Source organism: Onychostruthus taczanowskii, unplaced genomic scaffold (genome assembly GCF_017590055.1).
Source record: "Onychostruthus taczanowskii isolate IOZ18803 unplaced genomic scaffold, ASM1759005v1 scaffold16, whole genome shotgun sequence".
Classification (NCBI taxonomy): Eukaryota; Metazoa; Chordata; class Aves; order Passeriformes; family Passeridae; genus Onychostruthus; species Onychostruthus taczanowskii.
This window is the reverse complement of record NW_024498795.1, coordinates 13,992,948-14,016,703: the sequence shown is the minus strand read 5'-3', so window position 1 is coordinate 14,016,703 and position 23,756 is coordinate 13,992,948. Positions and strand designations below refer to the sequence as shown.

At 40.5% G+C, this 23,756-nt stretch overlaps 1 protein-coding gene across 3 annotated transcripts; it reads right to left on the bottom strand.

The window, feature by feature from the left end:
• Positions 1-11,989: 11,989 nt before the first annotated feature.
• On the bottom strand, positions 11,990-23,424 carry RNF138 (ring finger protein 138). 3 transcript variants are annotated; one of them, XM_041399412.1, is made up of 8 exons: positions 23,287-23,424; positions 22,963-23,109; positions 22,253-22,418; positions 20,640-20,755; positions 17,678-17,746; positions 17,095-17,200; positions 16,201-16,308; positions 11,990-14,823 (listed from the first exon to the last, which is right to left on the bottom strand). In XM_041399412.1, exons 2-8 carry the CDS (start codon positions 22,998-23,000, stop codon positions 14,755-14,757), a joined length of 672 nt encoding a protein of 223 aa, XP_041255346.1. In that variant the 5' UTR covers positions 23,001-23,109; positions 23,287-23,424; the 3' UTR covers positions 11,990-14,754. The 3 variants fall into 3 exon arrangements, with proteins under 3 accessions (XP_041255346.1, XP_041255344.1, XP_041255345.1); XM_041399410.1 differs by lacking the exon at positions 22,963-23,109 and having other exon boundaries at positions 23,287-23,417; XM_041399411.1 differs by lacking the exon at positions 22,963-23,109 and having other exon boundaries at positions 17,678-17,743; positions 23,287-23,417.
• Positions 23,425-23,756: the final 332 nt, after the last annotated feature.

Below are 23,756 nucleotides of genomic sequence, written 5' to 3'. Positions count from 1 at the left end.
CAGCAGCCCTTGAATTCTGCATGTTGTCATCTCCAGCTGCTGGGAGATGATTGGTATGGATTCTGGAGGATGCCCATGCACAAAAAAACCTGAAACCCAACTGTGATTGCAAAGCAGAGTTGGTTTTACTAGATGTAACAATACAAACAATACATACCGACCCCCGGATTTTTTGGAAAGCCGATGAGCAGGAGGAGGAGATGGAACATGGTGCTCAGGTGGGAGGGGCAGGCAGGCACCTTCAGGGAGTCCCCTGGATCGAAATGGCCTCTTGTCCTCTTCAGCCCCTCTGCCCCAGAACCACACCTCATATCTCCTCCTCTTGGAGTGGAATTTTTCCAGTTACGACATCATCTCACACTTGGCTAGAATGTGAGATGAGGCCATAATAGCTCATGATACCAGCTCTGTGCAAACAACAGCGCCATTGTATATAGTTCTTCTTTCAGGTGGAGTTCCCAACACATTGTTTCTCTTAAGGGTCAAATTTCCACCAGTTAGACAGTAAGGATTTCTTCATTGCCTTTTTTTCATTATCTGGCCAACGTGCCCAGCAGCAGATCAAATATGGCAGGACCTCCACCATATAACAGTACAATGCAACATGCTATCTATTAAAGATCAGTTCAACGATATTAACTAGAAATACAACAAATAATACATAGAAACCCAATACTTAAGGCACAAAGCAATACTAATCCGTTTTTCAGCCAATTCTAACCCCATGTCCCTCCAGCAAACAGATTCCAACTGGTGTGTTCTACAAGTTGTTGACTAAGTGTCAATAATTCCTGTAGTTGTGCATGGACGGAGTTAGAATGGTCACTTAAGTTTATACAACATACCTAATCAAAATCTTCACACCAATGCTCATGTGTTAAAAGTTAAAAATCAATTGCTGCTCGATTTTGTAGTGTAGCATGTTTAATGCTGTCTACATCAATTAACAAATCAGATATAGCTGTGCTGGTAGTATTGCTAAACTTTGCTAACCAACAACTAACTCCATCCAGGCTCATGAGGGCTTGTGCTCTTGCAACCCCAGGAGCCAATGAAGAGGCAGTGATTGTCTTGGTAGTGTTCTAGAATTTAGCTGTATCTCTGTAGCCAGGATTTAAAGCATGTATGCTCTGACAGCGGTGAGTTTGGTTTCATTGGATCCATACTCAAGTAGTTATATTTGGAGATAAGAGGGTTAGTTTAGTTAAGGTGCATGGAAATTTAATTGCCATTGGCACTCTGGCCTAGGCTCAGTCCCTGCAGATGAAGATGATACCTTGTGGGAGTTGCACACATGTGCTAAAACTCAGGGTTAGCTGTGCTGTCATTGAATTATACCAGCATGAAGTATTTTAATACAATGGTGGCATTGACCCACCAAGTTATCAGGCTATTTTTTGTGCTAATAAATTTAAAGGTGGTACAACTATCTGCATTCAAGGAGCCTAAAATCCACAACTCCTCTGGGGTAAAGAGGGGGATTTCCTGAGGTGGGACAGTTGTTGCCCGAATACGGTACCTGGACAGGTTACAGGTGCAGGGGTGCTGTTACATAAATGTTGCAGCTCATGGGCAGTGAGAGGGACACGGATCAGACATATTGTGAATGGGGTTCTTAGCAGTGCTAAGGCATCATAAGGTCTGGCCACCTTAGCCAGAGTCACCCAGATATTTTTTTCCAAGGGTGGTATGAGTCTGAGGTACCCTGTCAAAGCATAAACAGAAGAAAAGTCACCTCCCCACCCCTTCTCCCACTGCCACCTGTTACTCCCACCAACAGAAGTGTTGAGCAGGTACTCAGCACCAGTGCTGTTCCCCTGGAATGGTAATAGTAACTTGCTTTGCTTCTGCTGCTATCACCTCAGCAGCCACAGAACCAGGTTCTGCGGTGGGTTGATACTATACCTTTGTATCTCAAAAGTAAAACTGCACAGGACCTTGAATGGATAAGGAGGGCACAATCCAAAACAAAATTGACTCAATAGTTCCACTGGGGAGTATATGAGTAGAAGGAGTGGTGTTCCTAATGCCTAAAGTGAGTGGATGTTAATTTTCCTATTGTTTAAAACAGTGCAACTATAGAATAACTACACTGAAACAAAGGTAAAATAAATTTAAAAAACAAACTATATACATCTGAAAATGTCTCTGCTTTTCTCATCCTTCCTCTACACAAAGAAGCTCTTAATCAGGAGGATTTTAGTTTTATCCAAAGGCATCCAGCCCATATGTGCCAAAACCATCCCACAATGATAACCAAAGGAGAGTCAGTAGGGACAATAGTGAGTGTTGTTTCAACATTGGCATATACTGTGAAGGAAAGGGAAGATAACTTCCAGAACAATAGTTTTATTCACCAATGGTGAGAAATATTAACTGAGTTTTGTTTTAAATCAATAGTGAAGGCAGTTCAGTATAATATTACAAATCATAAAAATAGAAAAAGTATGAAAATTACTTAAAGTAATAATTATAAGTAAAGTAATATTATTAAAATGTTAGATCAAGCTATGGAAAATGGTTTTTTTTATTTTCTTGTGCTTCTCTGAGCCTTATTTTCATTGTGTGGTAGGCTAATGATCAAGGCTATGGAAAGAGCAAAAGTCATAATTTTCAGACCAATTGAAACTTGGTGATATATATTAGAAGCATTAACAATTCCAGAAAACTGCTGTAGGAGCTGGATATTCGGCTCTGTATCCTGCAATACCTCAGTATGACATCATATCTTTCATCAGATGAACTACATCACACCAGGACCTCAGTGGACAGGTTCACATTGTGCTTAGCTCCTTGACAACCTCCCAGGTGGAGGTCACCTAGCTACTTTGCTCTCCAGTTTCCCTTTGAAGGAAATCAGCTAGGTCTGTTCACACCAAAGCACGAGGGCAGCTCTGTGGATAGCTCACTACCAACCCTTCCCAAACAATAGCACAGACCAGTATGCACTCTGTAGGTTCTACTCGGCATAGTTCTCCAACACTATTGCAAAAAAACTCACATTCCTTTCTGTCATACTTCAGAACATGCAGCACATGCTTTAAGATTCATATAACGAAACCTCCACTCCAAAAGACTGAAACACAAGTTACATGATACACTTTGATTGGAAAAACACATAAAAAATAGCAACTTGTAAGGCTGCTCTTGTGCTGTGTGTATACAGAATTTAACACTACAAATCCACTTGCTACTAATGCAGGGTTGAAAGCAACATATAAAAAGCACTTGTTTTTAACAAATCCTGAATAGTTGCTTGGATTTCTGCATCTCTTCCTGGAATCTTAATTCTGGCCTGTGGCCACCGTGTGGTGTCAAAAGCCCAGTTGGCAGGTTTTTTTTGATTCCCAGCACTTCCCCAGGGGTTCCACTCCCCAAGATTACCTAGCTGCCACATTTTTTCAATTATCTCATGCAGAGGATTTCCTGTTTCATTAATCAAAAGGGTCTTTATTGCATTTTATATGCTGGGGGAGCAGTCTTAATCAGTCTATTTCTCATGGTATCGAACGGGGATTTCGCATCCAAGCGTCAGTGTCCCCAGTAAAAATCGCCGCTTTCATTCCTTCCTCCTTCATTCACTGTATATAATCTCACAAGGCATACCACAGACACTCAGACCCTGGTTATGCACTTTCTGTGGGGTATTTTATACTACATCCCTGAGTAGCTGTGGCTAGCAAATTAGTATCCTGCGCAAAAGTTTTAAATGCATCCTCTTTAAAAGAAATTTGGGCTTAGCACCAAGAATTTCTTTCAATCTCCAGCATCCAAGGTTATGAACAAGAGTTAGAGATTGCTTAAAGAATCATCAGCAAGGTATCAGCAAAAACTAGATTTAATATTAAGTGACAGCATGACAAAGTTTGTTGACAATATTCACTCTACTACTTACAGAACAGTTATGGCACCCCAAGTTAAAACAAAGCCAAACAAAAGCCAATCAAAGCAGAATCGAACAAGGAACTATCTGTGTGTGTGTGAGGGAGAGACAAAAGGATAGTGAGGCAAGGATAAAAAGGAATACAGCTTAAAAGCTTAATATCACTCAACAGTACTTTAACTTACACTTTAAACTTAAAAATTTAACAAAGGAACAACACCTAACTTATGACTAACTTAATCTATAGCTTAAGATATACCTTAACTGTAACCATTTAACAGAAGAATCACACTTAACAGCATTTAAACTAATAATTTAAAACTTAACCTTACTTATAGGCCTAGCTTACTGAGATCTCAGATTGCAGTGCAGCAGCAGCAGCTACAAACACTTGCCTTTGCAACATTATATTGGCCCTCAGCTGTTGTATGCCCTTGTCTCGTTTGTCTGTTTTTCAAGCTCTGTATTCTTTTCAACTGTGACTTTGTATGCAAATAACAGACATTCAGCCATGCATCTAGTACGACAAAACCACTCTAGAGGGTTTTTGAGGAGTTTGCACAAACTTTCCCCAATATTTCAACACTCCCATGGGATCTTTAGCCATGGCTTGGGCTCAATACTTGTACAAATTTCTAGCTTGTCCCACAGTGTGCTCCACAGTTCCAGTGTCCACCCCAGTTGCTCCACTGGTGGAGCCATGGCCAGAGGCTCCTTTTTATGAAACATTTTTACCAATGCACTCACATCAGGATAACGACAACAGAAATAGTGAGAGCAATAAATCTGAGACATCATCCAGAGACACAAAAAATGCAAAGGACTAAGAGTTCTTCTGAGCAGAATCTGAAATGTACATGAGCTATGTTTACAATACACTACACAGCAACAAGGGTATGACAGTGATTACACTTTGGACACAGAAAAACATTACTAAGTTCCCATACACAGCTGGGTACTCAGAATAAATCTTGACCTCCCATATGCTACACACACAGAACAGTGTCTCTCAGTACAGCTATGTGTTTCGCTTTCTTGGTGCAACCATGCGCTCCACTGCTCAAGCCCTGTCCTTTCTTTACATCACTTTTTTTTCTCCTGGCATCCTCATTGTCATTAATGTTAAGGGTTCTGGAGGATGCCCATGCACAAAAAAACCTGAAACCCAACTGTGATTGCAAAGCAGAGTTGGTTTTATTACATGCAGTACCAAATAATACAAACCAACCCCTGGATTTTTTGGAAAGCCTCTGAGCAAGAGAAGGAGATGGAACATGGTGCTCAGGTGGGAGGGGCAGCAGGCACTGCAACTTCAGGGAGTCCCCTGGATTGAAATGCCATCTTGTCCTCTTCAGCCCCTCCACCCCAGAACCACACCTCATATCTCCTCCTCTTGGAGTGGAATTTTTCCAGTTACGACATCATCTCACACTTGGCTAGAATGTGAGATGAGGCCATAACAGCTCATGATACCACCTCCATATTAACAACAGCTCTATTGTATATTGTTCTTCTTTCACAGGTTATGTTCCCATCAATTGACCAAATACATAGTTTCACTTAAGGGTCAAGTTCCCACAGTTGAACAGTAAGATTTTCTTCATTGTCTTTTCTTCATTGTCTTGTCTTGTCAAAACTGGTAAAAACTGATCAAAACTGAAAAACTGTATCCATTGTTTCTTGATTACAGTGCCTTAGAAGGGCTTTGCATAGATGGTGAACTCAACAGAAATAGTACAGTTTTGGTCTTACTACTTGATTTTGGAAGAAAGTCTAACACTCTGTTTTCCTGCTCCCTTTAAATGCAAATAATCACTACAAGCACTCTCTGTTCCTCATCCCCACTTCTAAGATGTATCAATCACTACTAAGAGCTCACACCAAATTCTTGTCAGTAGTATATAGAGGGATAAAGGGCTGTATGAACCTCTGTGTCATGAGCACTGCTGCTTTCAGGACTGGCTAAAAAGTGAGTTACCTAAAGAAAATATTAGCAGGGAATTGGCATATAGTGACACCAAAGAGAGAAGGCACAAAAGTGATATGCTAACACACACTGCTGTTTCATTAAATAAACTCAGAGTTTTGACACCTCAACCAGTCATCTGGTAAAATAAAACCAGATGCAATGGAAAAATAAATACTATGCTAATAACAGAACATCAGGACTTTTAAGATAGAAGCAATTGGCAGAAAATTCAGTGTCACCCGGTAAGTAGCTAATACAGGCTTTTTAATACATGTTGAGAAGAAAGTAATTCACATATGGGCAGTTTTAAGGAAGTTTTTTTTTCTGTCTAACCATGGAAGATCTTTTCAACAGACTTTATCTACTTTTGTGAGCATGTTCTCTACAATGACAAACATCTTGTCTTACTACTGACTTATTGTCTGTCAATATACTTACCCCTTAATCTTCTTCAGGTTGTCCTACAGGACTCCTTGCATTTTTCTTACCAGATGAATACAACCATACCATACCTCCAAGACTGAGGGCCACAATAAGAAATAACTATTACTTCAGATGAATTAATTAAGAGCAGTGCAACTTACTTGAATAGACAGTGTGCATTTTTGGAAGAACAAAAAGAATGGCAGTCTTAGACTAAGTCTTTGTTCCACAGCTACCAGGGCATATATACCAGGAATGCACCTGCTCAAGCTAGCTCAGCTTGCAAGCTGCAAATTGAGATGCCTAAGAGTCTTGTTAATGGTCAGGCTGAGAAGTTTCCTTAACATATGACAACCAAAATAATGCAGGTCCTTTCTTGACACAGTCAGGGATCCATGGAATTCAAGAATGGTATTTCCATTAACATTTTGATCTGCAAGCAGACCACCAGTATCCTGATTGCAAGTTCTGAGCTTGAAGAAAAATAAAAACGTTACATGCAAAGGAGAATGAACAAGTCTTTAAGTGGTTGATTGCTTTTTCCTTTCTTGCAATTCTTTGCCTCTAACATGTTTCATGACTTATGAGTACAAAGATATCTAATGAGCCCTGAACAACTATAAGAGACACCTGCAAAATCTGAGCTTTTGCCAGTCAATTAAATTTTTTCCCCACAGACTCTCATATTCTCATGCTGCTAGGAGAAACAAGGAAAATGAAAGACATCAGAACTTGCTGTGGAGCTTGCTGCTGATCTATTGCAAGTGACTGCCTGGATCTCCAGCTGAGCTTACTTTGCAAGCACCAGAGTGATGGAGAGCATCCCAGAGCATGTTCCCTGGGACAGGCACCATGTCATCTTGCCTTCCTAGTGGCACTGTTTTATGTGGGCTCTTCCACAGCACAGCAATAAAGATACTGCAGTGCCTTTCCCCTGCCTTGCTGCAGAAGAAGGAACATTCATCAGGCATCATCCAATGCAGATGGGAAGCATCACCTGTTTTACTCTTCTTTGCCAAGCTACTAACCTTTGTAATAATCTGGGAAGAGACAGTAATGGGGACAGAGAGATTGGAAAAAATGAGTGGAGGAGGGCAAGAATGCTCTTTTAAAAGCCAAAGGAACTTTATTGCAAACACAATTTGTGCTAACTACTGAGAACCATAAACCCAAGTAAAATTAGCTCCATACATATAGTGATTTTTTTAGAATTTTTGGTAGGTAGTTTCATATTTGAATAGTTTGGTTAATCTTCTGTAAGGCAGCAGAGATGCTTTGGTAATTTTGCCATCTGTATACTGCTCAGCAAACAATGGTGATTCATGACTGCTCGTTGACATTTGGGTGGATACCTATCTGATCACAAGTTTCAATGTCAACCTCAAGTGATATGGATTCATTATATAATATGAAAAGTGCTGGTTTGCAGAACCACTCACAGCAGTGCTTATAGTTCAAATGTGAAAAGAGCAGGAGGATACTTGGATGGTCTATTACTCTCAGATAGTGGATCGTCCCTTGCCCTGTCTCAAGCTTCTTGCATTATCTTGCACAAATTGGGTTCACTTTTTTGGTTTCTCTTCCAAACAGAGATACTATTGCAGTGTTATCTCCTTGGCTGATGAGGCGAAAGCAGCAATGAAGATAAGAGTTGTCAGATAAACCTGCAAGATAACAGACCCTCGATCAAATCCAGAGTGCTACAAGTTCAACACCTAAATATTTAAAGTTAGGAAGCTCCAATGTTTACAAACCTAGCAAGTGTCATGTGGGATGCAATGAAAAAAAGTGAAAATTATACCAGATATCAAGTACAAGCATTCCAACTGTTTGCAGAGGAGCAAACAAGGCAGATTTGCTTTCACTTAGAGTTCATCAAGAAAATGAAGCAGACCTTCAGCTTCCTTGTGCTGCTTAGCTACAGGTCAATTTAAAAGCAAGGTTAAAAAGCAAATGGCAGAAACTTGGGTATAACATTGCACACCCTCCTGCCCAGTGCCACTTCAGACCTACATTAGCCATCATTTTTTGTATGTGTAAGAAAACAGCATTTCATAAATTAAATAACTACTAATACAGGATCACACCTCCCTCCCTCTCCCAGGGTGCTGAATCATGTCTGGCATGTTTTTACACAAACACGTTTCACGCTAAATATGAATCAGATTGCCGTGTGGAACGAACTGTCGCTGCTCTGCAGCTACTCAAGTGGCTGTGGCTGGCCACTATCACACCACTGCAGAAGCACACTCCAGGGAGACTTCATTCTTTCTCAGACGAGGCAACATAAGCCTTGGCTGCTATAATTCCTCCCTTCTTGCCAGAGGGCTGTCCCAACTCCTGACTATTGTGAAGGCTAAGAAAGGATAACGCAGCGCACCTGCACGGGGCACCTGGCAGACCTCACGCCACGGCGGCAGATGGAATAAGCGAAGGCGATGATAAGTGTGCAGTCTCACAAAGGCAGGAATGAGCACTAGCCCCTTGTCACTGTCACAGGACGAATCAGTCCCCAGCTGCCCCCGTGTGCCTCCTGCCTGCACTACAGCGCCCAGGCTCGAGAGGACTCTGGAGAACGCCCTTGGGCAAGGAGAGGTCTTGCAAGTACATGGCGCTTGCGAGAACGTGTCACATTTAATGTTCGCTGGTGAACAGAGCAGCACTCCATTCTTCCCAGAGCGGAGTCCAGGGGGCAACACTGCTTACTTGCCACAGATGATAAAGCAGCATACGTAATCCCATAATTTTAAGATTTTAAAGTAAATTGCAAGTATCCTTTCCGTAGAATGGAATTACCCCAGCCAGTCACCACCTCACCCCCCCCCCCCCCCCCCCCCATCCATAACCCCAATCCATAAAAGATTTATTGCATTTTATGAAACATCAGGGGACTAATTCCGTATCTAATAGTGTTTTGGAGTACAACCACTTATTGAATTATCATCCTTAAATGCTTATTTAGAGACTACCCAAAAATACTCAGTGCCCTCTGGTGGTTTGAATTATGAAAGACAAAAAAAAAAAAAAAAATCATGAAAGAAACTACTCAAGTTTGATCAGTCTCACAACACAGGCAGCATATGAATCTCACCTTCTATGGCAGTAGGGCCACAGCAGTTACCCTGGAGAAAAAACATCCCATGTTCTTCAGTCCATACCTGCAAAACCAGAGAACCTAACACCAGATCCTCCCCCTACAGAAAACAACAAAATAAACGCCTTGTGTTCAAAAGCAATAAAATTTATCTAAGAATTTCCCATTCTTCCCAAGTGCAAGCACATTCTGAGAAACAAACTTCTCTAGCAATAGAAGTAAACATGTCTGGGGGACTCCATAAATTATCTGTGCTAAGTTTCTTAGTTACTGTATTTACCTCTGCGGCCCACATCAGCCCCATATTAAGGGCACAGCCAGAGGAGCTTATAAAACACAAGGAATATGAAACAATAATTAGTAGCCAAGTAATATAATCATAGCAATTTTATTGATGACTACTTTAAAAGAGAGAAAAGGGAGTGGGAGGGAAATGGATAGTGTATATTTATGAGAACTGCTGTAGAGAAATGCACATAGAGGAAAACAGGTGATGAGACACTGGAACATGTTACCCAAAAAAAGCTGCGTGTTCCCCAGCCCTGGAAGTGTTCAAGGCCAGGATGGATGAGGCTTTGAGCAACCTAGTCCGGTGGAAGGTGTCCCTGCTTATGGCAGGGGGTTGGAATGAGACTATCTTTAAGGTTTATTCTAACCCAAGCCATTCAGTGAAAAAATGAGTGACAGAAACACAACAATAGAAAAAGAATGTAAAGTAATAGTGAGAGGCACTTTTCTCAGCGACTACACATCCCCGTAAGATTAAGCAATTTCATAAAAACAGTATTCTGTCTGTAGCCCTGGGAAATAACCTACAGCTTCACAGAGCTGAGGAATGCCTCTAAATTGATACAGAGTACTTCAAGGCACAGATTTGAAATACAATTAAATGCTACTCCACAGAATGCATTTGGCAGTGATGGCTCCTCTCTCCCTCCTTGCCCTCAACTTCCTAACAGTGTGAGTCGTGGTGAGACAATAAATGCAAAATTCACTTTCTTAGCCCTTTTCTGATCATGTCCACAAAAATGTTAGCAATAAAATAAGGCTGGTTAGAACTGGAAAATGAAGAGGTGAAAACTGGTCCTTCCCAAAGTGGACCTAGAGTTTGAGAAATCTAAGAAACGGTACAGACCTACTCTACTCATGAGACAAAAAAAAAAAAAAAAAAAAAAAAATCCACCATGCTTTGACCCTAGTAAGCCTGGCAATTCCCTGGGAAGTAGAAGTTTTGACGTTATTGAAATGCCTCCTCATTGCAGACACCCTGAATTTTTTTTTTTTTTTTTTTTCCCAAATACAGCCACAACAGGAAACAAAAGAAACATGATTTCTGGAGCAAATGTACACTGTATGGAGAACAGACTATGCAGTTTTTGCACCCTTTTATTGCTTGTTTCTCCAATTCTAAAAGAAACCTGAAGATACCTTGATCAGATATCCTTGTGGCTCTTCTGTCTTGCAATAAAGCAGCCTTGGATGCCAGGTTCTGCAGTCATTTCACAAATGTGCACTTCACCACAGGTAGTAAACACTGTCCCATCCCCTAACAGTGTCCATGAGTTAGTGTCTATTTCTGCATAAAACAAAAGATACAAAAAAATACACCACTCACTCTTTTATAGCAGTCACAGACACTCATTCAAATCTCACCAGACTCAAAAAGTCAAATCTCAAAAGGGGGGACCCAGAAATGCTTTCCAAACAGAGAAAGCCTTCTAGTCCCAACTACCTGTCAGAAGATGAACTGGGTGCACAAAAATCCCCCTCTCTCCCTGGGAATGAGGCCCTGGCTTAAGGCTGGAGAACAAAGGGCAGTTTTACAGCGCTCAAGTATCCTATATCCAAGATACTGACAATGAAAATTAAACACAGCACATGCATTCTCTCTAAGTAGTGAAATATGAATTGCTATAATAAAATCAAACCAAATTAAATCTCTAACAAGGGCTAATAAAGAGATTCAGAAGATAGTGGTTTACTTAGAGATCAGAAAATTAGATTCTACTGGGAAAGAATTAATAAAAAGGAAATTTACATCATTTTGTTACATTTCCATCATTTAAAGTAACACATTAAGTCAATTTTACTACTGTATCTGTGTGTCCTTAAAATGCAAAAGCACAAGAAATAACCAAAGTTTTTTTCAACACAAGAACAAAGGGCAGAAGGAGAAATCATCTAGCTGCCACTTTGCTGGCTAAAACTTGTAACCAGCCCAAATTTACTGGCAATTATTTCTTCAGAAAAGCATTAAATCTTCTCAGAAAACCTTTTAATAACAAGGTTTGTTCATGACCCCAAGTATTACATACTTCTTTCTGTCTCCTTTTAGGATGTTATTTCTCTATTAACATTACATGGGACAGCAAAAAACAAGCATTGAAACAAGAAAATATGCACAAAGCAGATTTGGGCCAACCTATAATCTTTTCTGCTTGCAGGAAATACCCAAGGTATGATAGAAGGTATCTTGTCTCAGCTCACAGCTGCATCACCAGTCACATCTCACCACTCCAGCAGCATACACACCATTCCAATAACTCAAAATGTGTAGACATAGAACTGATCACATATTTAAGTTTTAGAAAGCATCTGAAAAGGAAGAAGTAGCACCAAGGGAACAGATCATCTTTATTATGCAACAAAAAGACAAATAGAAAATAAAATACTTTAATAGGAAAAAACCCAGAAGGTACAATTCAAACATAACATATTGAAACCATACATAATGCAACATGAACATGAAAACATTGTTAAGAAGCAATCTTTTAGTAAAGATGTCATATTTTGGGCATCACCCATCACAAATACACAGCTTTTTGTGCATGTCTGAGTTTCAGTGAGAAAGATCATGACCAGCAGCAACATATTCAAATAATTTAATTTTCATTAAATGTTTACCTAGTGAATGCAATCTGGATGCAATCTCTTAATATTAAAAGTACAAAATCTTAAGCAAGGCAGCACCTGCCAATACAGATTTTAAATAAAGAGGATAAACATTTTGAAAGGTTTTTTTAATATTGCATTAATACACACTTGTTGCTTTAAAATGTGTATTCAAGTCTCTCAACATTTAAACATGACTAAAATGCTCAGCAACTATGCATCAAGTGACAACTAATTATTGCTATAGAAAACATTGTTTCCCAGAGTTTTAAAACAGATGTCATTTCACTCGTAATTCCCAAGATATATTCAAGTAATAGAAATAAGTAGTTCCAGCGTCCATGAGGCATTCAGAATCTGTATTGGCTGTAGGCATTTATTGCCAGATCATATAAACATTTTGTTGAATCTAAAAAAGTTAACTAGACTTACATCTAACTGTTAAACTCCTTAGGAAATGTATGCAGTAATAAATCACCATAGAATGTGGTTTTATTTTAAAAAGGTAAAACTTCATCATCAGGTACCTTGACGTTCTTTTCTGTACAAGGGCACTGTTTAATAGTTGGCTTTACTGAGCAAAAGTAAAAATCTACATTTTTTTTCTGTTGGCTCAGTGAACCACTCCAAATCAGTATGTGGTCACACAAGCATTAGAGCTGACAGACAAGTGAGAACACACAGACATGTATGCGGGCAAACAGGGAAACTGGAATACAAGTTCCAAGTGTGGTCTGCTGTCAAAATACTGTAGTGAGACAGTAACAAAATGCAAAAAAGTAGTTATAAAAAAGTATATAAGCTTCAGACACGGTTTTTGAAATAGACAGCCATTTCTGAAATAGACAACTTTCTCTGAATTTTAGCCAGCAAAGCCTTCAGTAACATTTTACACTCAAAAAAAAACTAACATAGAAAAGGCAAGTTAAAATGTATAGCGGGTTAGTTCCAACACTCAATAAATTAGAACTTTCAGTTCTGAAACACATTACATTGTAAAATGAGGCATTTTGACCTTACCAGTTTTGGAATATGAAATATCTCGGCATTTAAAGAATAATCAAAACCTGTTTGGAGAGGAACAGGGAGGCAGGGCACAAGAAGCAGACTGTACTTTGGCTGCACAACTGATATTATGACACATAAATCACCATCTAGACTAAAAAAATTACTGGGGATGTTTTCCACCACATATGCAATGCTCATTAATAACAACAGATTGACAATGGGCGATGGAAACACAGAATGCAGTCAGTCCAAACAGGTGTACATTCAGAACACTCTATATTTAAAACTCCAAAATGTATGCTGTGCAGCCTTTTTTCCCCTTCTCCCTTTTAGTATTATATAAAAGATCCCAAAGTTTTTACAAATGGATTTTCCATTTAAATTGAAAATTGCATTATTACTATTTTCTCCAATTTTAACGACGTTCCTGCTGGGAAGGTGGAAATCTAGAACAGAAACTCTTAAAATATGTTGGTCACTAATTTAGAGTAAGTTTTTTTTCTTCTCAACTATTTTTTGAAGCCTTTGGATGCAGGAGATGTACAAGTTTTAAACAGCTTTACAAAAATAAAAAGTTTTTGTCAGTGTGAAACCAGTTTAGTTATTTAGCTACACAGCCTTCAATGAAAGACAGGACAGACCAAAACTTCAATTCCAAACACAAAACTAGAAGTTCTTAAAAAGCTCCAGTAAGACCTGGTCACAGGCCAAAAAAGTATACCTTTTGCATGTCATCTTGAATTGCTCAGAAAATATGTAATCTTCCTTAGGAGTACTGAGAGTACACCTCATCACATTAGTAAGCAAGCATCCTATTTTAGTTATTCCCAAAGAGGAAAAAATAGATGTAGTTATTCCTAGGCAATGGTATCATTCTTTCTTTCTCAATGAAAGGTGAAAAAAGCCCTGATCTGCATTGTTGATCAGTAGAAAAGAAATTTTTTTAATATTTTAAGCTGTTGTTATTTTCAATCACATAGCAATAGTAAAAAACAAATCACAACATCAAAATAAAATTAGTCCTTGGCAGGACAAATGCCTGTCCTCGGCAAGAAGAGAAAAAAAATAAATTATCATCTCATAAGATACCTTAGAAGACAGCTGAACTTGAAGAAACCCAATGGTGCAACAGAGCATCATTGCATGTCTTTCTAAAGATACTTTCAAAGTTGGTTTTGGTGAATTAAAACATCCTATATTAATCATATGAACCATATGTAATTAACAGACTAGTACAAGTTAAGAGAAAATCAAGACATGAATGAGAAGTTCCAGAAATGTCCCTAATTCCACAGGGGCAGAACTCAGTCAAGATGTCAAGTCTGAGTTTCAGCAAAATCATTTATCAGAAGTCTTATGAGTGTGAAAAAAAGCTCAGCCCAAAAAGTGGGTACTGAAAAACATTTTTATTAATATACCCTTTGGATCGGCAACAGAACAAAGTAATTTTTCTCTCAGATAATCAGTACGAAGATGAAGGGGGCTCTAAAAGTTCACATGACAGGATTCTTGAACTGCATTTTGGTACTGGGCTTCTTCATCAAGCTGAAGATTCTAAACAAAATGAAAACATCATCAAAATGGACAAATACTCAAGATGTAGCACAGTCATTAGTTTAATCACTCATCTGCTATGTTTTTACATAGGAAATGGCACCTAGACAAAGACTCTGCTACTAGATAATTGTTTATATTGCACAGAATCTTTTTATTGAGCCAAGTACCAAGAGACATATGTGAGACAGGAGAAGAATCAGTAGAGTAGGACAAGGCTCATTAAGCAGAAGGGTCCATCTTCTCTCCCAGGCTCAAGTGCATTACAGAACAGCCAGCTCAGGAAGCTGACTGTGTCATGCAATTATTTTAACAGGGTTTCTAACCAGCCACAACATCCTCCATTAATAAAAACTAAAATGGGATCCTCAGACAACAGTAATCAGATTGTTGAGCATACATTCCCTAAAATGGGAAAGCAAACACAGAACCAAAAACTCTGCTACTTTTTTGTAGGAATATCCTTCAGGCTCTTAATATGCCAAAGTGATGAATCTTTTAAGTGCAATTCTGACAGTTTCCCCAAATCAGAATTCCTATCACCAGTTTTAGGTCATCAAACATGGACTCATGGTGAAGAGCCCAATCCCCGCTATCAAACCCTAGCTCTTCAGGCCTTCATCACAGCTCACTCAACTCAAAAGGACAAGATACATCATCTTTGCCATGACCCAGTGAGGCTGCCTGTGACTCAAATACTAGACCTGCTGCACACCTCAAAGCCTGTCAAACTCTGTAGAAAAAGCCACAAACTCTCCAGCTCTCTGATCCCACATGCAGAACCCAAATGGTTGGCTTGACTTATGAATCAGCCACTGACTACATCTGTGTATGTAGTTCTCCATCTACTTAAGGTCATTTACTCTAAGAGAGCCTGAAAAGAGACAACCTAAACACTGATGAAATGACACATCTCTTTTTCAGTCTCTCTCACAAAATACAGGAAGAGCAGCTGTAGCAGCAATACCAGCTAGTCAAGCTGCACATTGAGTCCTGAGAATATAACTTCACAATTTCTGTATTAAAAGGTCAATAATGTCCATAAAAAGAGTAGCATCTATTTTACTTCCCCCAGAAACAGCAGTAATAAACTGTTCTAATAAACAGAATAAAAGCATTAATAGTTCAGTTTGAGAACACTAAGCCAAAGACTTGTGTCACCAGCTTGGGGCAGTTTGACAACACCTATTCGCAGCAGTACATCATGTTGATAATGAAGTTAAAGAACAAACAAGTCTGTTCTTCTGAGTTCCATACATAAAAGGAACACAGCATGTCCAGAGCACATGTTAAGTACAAAATTTTTATTTGGCAATTTGATTTTTAGGAAAAAAATTACCATTTATTCCTCCACACATCAAAGAAGAAAAAGCTTACCACAAATTCTCCGTAGTCAAACCGGTGTCTTAGATTTAGATGGCTAACAAGATTTCTAGTAACCTGGTTAGTATCTGCCCAAGGAAGAGATACACAAATAGGACAGATCTGAATTTGGAGGGGGAAGGGAAGAGACAGAATGAAAAAAAATGTTATTGGCAATACAGAATGCATTAAAGACACGTTATACAGGAATAACCAGTCTACTACTCATCCACTACCAAAATACAGTAAGACATTGACATCAAATCATACTGCTAAGTGTGCTTTTCCTCAATTGTGTAACATTCAAAAACTACATTTCAACTTGGTCGATTTCTAAGTGTTTCTCTTTATAGTGAAATATTATCCAATCTGTCTGAGTTAATTTAGAAAAGAAAGTGACTACTGCATCCTACTTATTGTTTGGGTTTTCATAAAATTGAGATGATCAAGTAGGCCAACAGGAAAAACAACACACCGTATACAGATGAAAATAATAGAAAGCCAAACAGATTTTTCTTTTTCAGACCCTTTGGTTACCTTGGATTACTTTTCAAGTAACTGCAGGTTTCACATGAAACACTAGTTATACTACAAATGGGATTCTATAGAAACAGTTCTGAACTACTAAATAAAGAAGAGTTAAGCATCAGGCTCAAAAACTGAGCCTGTTTCACACCAAGATAAATGAGACAACTAAGTCAGAAATGCCTTAGAACCAGCAGGCTGGACATGAAACGTTTTCACATCAAAGTCACTCCTCAATTTAAATGCACTGTGTGAAGTATATTGTCTGTCTTTCTCAAACCACAATGATTGTTACAGACAAAGAGCAGCAACTGCACAGTTAAAATTGTCCACATAATTACAATGAAAGTAGCTTAAGAAACATACAGAAGCAGCTCTACTTACCACAGGAACGATCTGATAAAGATGTCTATTATTACAGTGATCCAGCAAGCGCTGTCTGGTAAAATTGGCTTCCTGACACAGGGGGCATTTGAAGGTTGGGTGTCCACTGTAAACAGAAATACAAGAGCATTAAACAGAAGAGTTTCAGAAGTATTGTTAAGAAAGCATACGAATTAAGCTATCATTGTTTTCCCTTACTTTGATATCAACAAAAAACCCCCCACACCCCCACTGACATATTAGCAGATCTAATGGAGTCCCAGTGCTACTACCACATTGCAATTTAAGTACATTTACAATTAGTATGCCTAAATGCACTCCTCTGAGACTTGAACTTCTTTTGTTCCCACTGCAGCTACACCCTGGTTTTGCTCTCTTGTAACACCTTTTAGTGCAAATCCTTCAGGAAAGTACTAAAATACACAAATTCTAACAAACAGATACAAGTGTACAAGAAACTACAGGATTCTATAAATACAGCTCCTGGTGTTTTTGTGTAGGCTTTCTGTGTTTTGGTTTTAGCATTCCACTGTGACTATCAGAATCTATTCCAATAACAACTACAGACAAGTAAGCAACCTACCTTGTTTCTCCTTGAAGTATTTGATTATTAGCCATCTCGCCAGTACCAGATATTGCATCACTCCTGCTACTTTAAATGAAAGAAAAAAAAAAAACAATTAAACTTCAGATTCTTTTACTCAACTATCAACATTTTAAAAGTTTAACAGTAACAGAGCTGGGTGGGAATACGCATTAAGTCCCATGAATTCCAAGGCAACACACAATGGCACATATCCCAACCCTCACAACTTTTCCTTTGGATCGAGGTATGTCTCAGTATTTACAGAATCACTAAGGCTGAAAGAAACCTTCTGTCCAAATGTCAACCTAGCACCACCATAATCACCACTAAATCATATCCCCAAGGGCCACATCCAGGCACCTCCTGAACACCTCCACAGGCAGTGACTCCTCCACCACCCTGGGCAATGTATTCCAGTGCCTGACCATGGTCTCAGTAAAAAAAAAAAAATTCTACTATGTAATCTGAACCTCCCCATGTAACTTAAATGGTGAAGCCATTTCATCTCATTCTTTCACTTCAAGACATGGCAGAAGAAACTGACCCTCACCTCACTACAACCACATCTCAGGTAACTGCAGCAATGAGGTCTTTCCTGAGGCTCCTCTTCTCCAAGATAAATAACCCCAGCCGCCACAGCCACTCACCATAGGACTTGTGCTCCAGACGTTCCACCACCTCCACTGCCCTTCTCTGAACTCACTCCAGCACCTCAATGTCCTTTCCTGGATTCAGGGGCCCAAAACCAAACATAAGATTCAAGGTGCAGCCTGACTGGTGCTGAATACCAGGGGACAATCACTGCCCTGATCCTGCTGGCCACACAATTTCTGATGGAGGCCAGGATGCCACTGGTCTTCTTGGCCACCTGGGCACATTGCTGGATCATGGCTCAACCTCTGTCAACCAGCACCCCCAGCTCCTTTTCCATTGGGTTGCTTTCCAGTCATTCTCCCCCCAGCCTGTGGCACTGCCTGGGGTTGTTGTGCCCAAAGTGCAGGACCCAACCCCTGGCCTTGCTGAACCCCACACCACTGGCCTCAGCCCATTGATCCAGCCTGTCCAGATCCCCATGCAGAGCCTCCCTGCCCTCCAGCAGGTCAACACTCCCACCCAACTCGCTGTCATCTGCAAACTCACTGAGGGAGCAAGCACTCAATCCCCTGATCTAAATAATAAATAAAGGTATTAAACAGGAGTGGCCCCAAACTGAACCCTGGGGAACACCACTGGTGACCAGGGGTCAACTGGATGTAACTACATTCACCACCTCTCTCCCTGGGCCTGGCCATCCAGACAGTTTCTTCCACCCAGTGAAGACACCTGTCCAAGCTATAGCCTGCCAGCTTCTCCAGAAGACTACAGTGGGATGCTGTCAAATGTGTTCCTGAAGTCTAGATAGACAGCATCCACAGGCACTCCCTCATCTACTATGCGGGTCACTTTGTCATAGCAGGAGACAAGATTGGTCAACCAGCACCTGACTTTTGTAAACCCATGTTGGCTGGGCCTGATTCCTGGGCAGTCCTGAACATGCCACGTGATGGCACTCAGGATGATTTGCTCCATGACCTTCCCTGATACATCAAGGTCAGTCTGACAGGTCTGTAGCTCCCTGGATCACTCTTCTGATCCTTCTTGTAGATGGGCATTACATTTGCTAATTTCCAATCAACTGGGACCTCTCTGGATAATTTAATTACCATGGTGATGCTTGGTGGCATACTACACAACTTTACAGGAAAATGGTATAGAATACAACAAACATTTAGTCAACAAGACTGACAATGCAGGTGACAGCCAAGTATTATGAAAGCATTATGAACTATATGAATGTAAGACAGATAGCACTTTCTAAGTTTTTTGACTTAGGAAAGTGTATTTTAACTGCTGTGTATTCACACAAATAATTTGCAATTTTTAACTACAACAAGGTAAGCTTTCTTATACTGAGCACAAAATAAACTTTTTTCCTAAAGGAAGAGTAAAGCAGAAGAACATTTTAGAAAGTAAATTTGACTGTATATGCACCTCTAGCTAAGCCAGAAGAAACTGTACAGACACGCCAAGAACATGAATATTTACAAGCACAAATACAGTAATGGTAAATTTTTTTATACTTCTGTGATATTATAATCACAGGTATTCTACTGTAGCAAACTGCATAAATAGTGATATCAGAATATGCAGACATTTCAGTGAAACACTGCTGCAGCTAATTCCAGTAACAGCTTCAACTTGCAATAGACTGATGGGTTGAAAACCAAACACAGAGAAGTTCAGACTGCTAAAAATAGAAAATCAATTGCAAAAAAAAAAAAAGTATATATATATAATAAAGATCTGTGAAATGGACATATAAAAAGCTTTTCAAAAACAACGAAAAATTCCCAACCCCTACCATCAGTGAGAATATATGAAAAAAAAGGTTAGCTTTACTGCCTGAAAACAAATGGCAAGTGTAATTAGATTTTACGGTGTATAACATACTGGAATTTCTTACGTATTTCATAAGAAATCTGTTCAAAATAAGTTTAATCAGAAAGCAAAAGCTTGCACAGTAATGTTTTGAAACAGGATACCCACTAAAACAAACTTAGGAAAGGGGAGGGGGAATAAAAATAGACAGGAAGTTCTCCAGAGGTAAATATTATGAAATATGTTACAAAGTAAACTGCTCAAATGCTGTCAAGGCAAGGAAAGCAAACTACAAATATTAAATACTTAGGAGAGTCTCTAGAAGACATTTCAAAGCCATCATGCAGAAAGGTTTTCTTCTGTCTGCTAAGAGTAGAGAAAAAGACTTGGAAAAACTCCTATTCTGAGGCACAAAATATGGATAATAATCAATGCAAAAAGAAGAAATGCCCTGGAAAAAAAAACCAAAACCCAAACCTTTCCATGGGGGGAGGGGGTGGGGAAAGAAGATGCACTGTTACACATAGAAGACCCTGATTACCTGTTCCCTGTTGCATCTTGGGAAATCTGTAAGTTTGGCATAATTGAAGCAACACCATATTCATCCTGATACTTCTTACACGTTTTATAATGCTGTCTCATCCATGAAAATCTAACCTGAAAATAAAATGCCAAATTACTGAAATCATACTAAACAATCCAGGGATAGATAGAAGGAAGAGATAATTCTGCCAACAGAAAGCAATGCATGGAGGAATTATTTAGACTTCATGTGCAGCAGAAACCAGAACTTGTGTCTCCCTTCTGAGCATGAACACTTTCTTCACCAACAGGACATCTCCAATTCCTCTCTCCTCAGAGCCAGTGTCACTCTGTGAGACTGGAGAACATTGTCACTCAAACTCCTGGACATTTGAGAGCTCTCTCAGGGATTAAAGACACAAGAAAACACCATTTAACTGAAACAAAGTCACTGGAACTACACCTCCCAGATCCAGGATCATTAGGTGATGAGCTACAACAGAGTGGCAGTGAGGATGGGATAAGCACCACTGCTCCTTCAGTCTTTTCTGGCCTGCTGTTACCTCATGCAAGAAACATTTTCTTTTTGCATTAGGTGTGTTTGTTTACTCATTGGCAGGGAAGGGAAACAAATAGGTGAATGATCACCAGCTTAAGGCTGCCAATTGACCTTTAATTCAAATTAAGAGAATGAGTTGCTTGGATTTGCCAGAAGACAGTTGTGTTGGACATGCCCCTGAATTTCAGGTCCAACAGCACTGTCAGAAGGTGCTCACAGGTCTAGAGGCTGAACAAGATCATATCTCACATGCCTGTGCCTAAATTCCATTGAAGTCATTCTGTTTGGTTCTTCTGTCCAGTTTACCAACTTGCAATCAGTTTCTTTTTCCCCACTTTTCATCCCAATGAATCATGTGGAACAATGTAAGCAGCTGAGGGTTCCATTAGTGCTGATCTTTGCATTGGCAGAAGTCCCAAGTGAAATGAAACCAACCTAAAGACTACCTGGATTTGATGCATTTTGTTATAAACAAGAAACATGGCTGCAATCCTGCATCTGTTTATATGAAAAGAGACGTAACTCTTGGCTTCAATGAGGGTCAAGATTTCACCCAGCTTCCAAAAAATAATGATCCCTTTAGAAAGGAATTGAAAGGAATGTAAAAGGACTGATGGGGAAGGAGGAAATTACATATGATTAATCATGTGGGCACTGCAATTAATCAATTCACATATTTTGGTTTTCAAATAAATTTTATAGCAGCTCAAAGCAGTTTCATTTCCATACTAGAGAGTTTCTGAGGTTTTCCATATATCTGCAATTTTCATGTTCAGCTCCTTAATTTTCCTTCTGCCAGTTTTATAGCTATATCCATTTTTTTCCATCTTTACAGGGGAAAACTGGCACTCCACTTAAAATGCCTTTATTGACAATTCAAGATGCTCTTTCAGTTTACGCCTGTTAGCTACAGCTAGCAGGCACTGCATGCCCAGTATATGAACAAGCTATACAAAGCTAAGTTCAAATTACTATAGGCTCTTCAGCTCCAAGATGAGAATGACACACAGTAAAGGCGTGTCTGGACAAAAACATGAACAATTTATTCAACTTTTTTTAAAGTTTTACTCTACCTGTTTCTCACAGCATCTACAGCCCCCAGAAGCTTTCTTCATACTGTTTTCAACATCTAGAGCCCTTTTGGGATACGTTCTTTCTTTTTTAGTCACGCTCCCCCGGCAGAGAGGACAATGTGTTCCACTTTCTCTTATAGCTGTCAAGAAGCACTTCCTGCAAAACCTAAATTGAAAAGTTACCACAAACACAGGTTAGCAAAATATACAGAGTTAGATACTTTGTCCTTGAAGAGAGACAGACGATTGTTAGGGAAAAAAAAAAAAGTATAGAGTAATAGTTTACCGAATACAAAGTTGGGCACTTAAAAGAAACATGAAATAATGGTGCTTATGATGAAGTATATGGAAATCAGGGGAGTTTGGGAATGCACTCTAGATAAAACTCTTCTTATTTATTGACTGGTATTACCGAGCTGCATACCAGATTGATCACTAATGAGATATTAAATGGTGCAGCAAGCACGTGATTTTGGACAATCTTATCAGCGTAACTCCTGTTTATTGTCCTTAAGCAGAGCCAAAACCACTGCAAAGCTTCATTCAGCACGCGTTTCCAGAGACCTCAGGTCACCAGCTTTTACAGCTCTCCTTCCTTACGCACCAGCTGCCAAAGCTATTTTGCTTTTCTACAAAGTAGCACGTTGTAATCAGACGTCCCTCTGGAAAAAAATGCTGAAGAGATGAACTGAAAAGAGAGAACAACTCACACTACCGTCCTTGTTCGAAAAGGAACGGGGAAAACCATGAAGTTAAAAACCGCGAGTTAGCTCAGACGGCACAGCAAAACTCCCCCACCGCCGACCAGACACCCGGGGAGGTGGGGGGGCTTCTCCTCAATGACCGGTCCTCGTCGGCTACAAAAGAAAGAGGCGAGGGGAGGCTGGAGCAGCACTGGGCTCGCATCCTCACCGCCAGCGTCTCCAGGCCGAGGGTCCGTGCGCCGGGAGCGGGGGGAGCCGAGGAGCACAAGGCGGAGAGCCGGAGGAATCGAGGAAAAGGCTTGGGAAGGGGCAGGGAGTCGGGATACCCACACGTGCTGGCAGTTGGCGGTCCTCACGGGCGTTTTGAACACCTCCTGGCACACCGGGCAGTAAAAATCATCCTCGCTGAAGCACGCCGGGGCCGCCGCGGCCCCCTCGGCCATGGCAACACGTAAGGGCCTCTCCGCCAGGATCGGGGACGACGAACAAGCCCCGCCCTGGCGGGCCGAGGAGAGTCCGGCCCCGCTTCGCTCCCGAGGGGCGCTGCCGGGGTCCGAGAGCGGATGGCTGGGGGCACCGACGACGGGTCGGATCCGGGCCGGGCTGCGGCGGGGCAGCGGAACGAGCTCGGCCTGCGCTCCGCCCGCCGCCCCTCGCGGCTCCTCCCGCCCGGCTCAAGCGGCCCCCGCCCCGCGCTCTACCTGGCGCTGCCCGGGGAGGAGGGACCCGGCAGCTCCGGCCGCGCTCCCGGCGGCACCCGGGGGGGCAGGGGCGGGACCGGGGTTTCCATGGCGATCGCC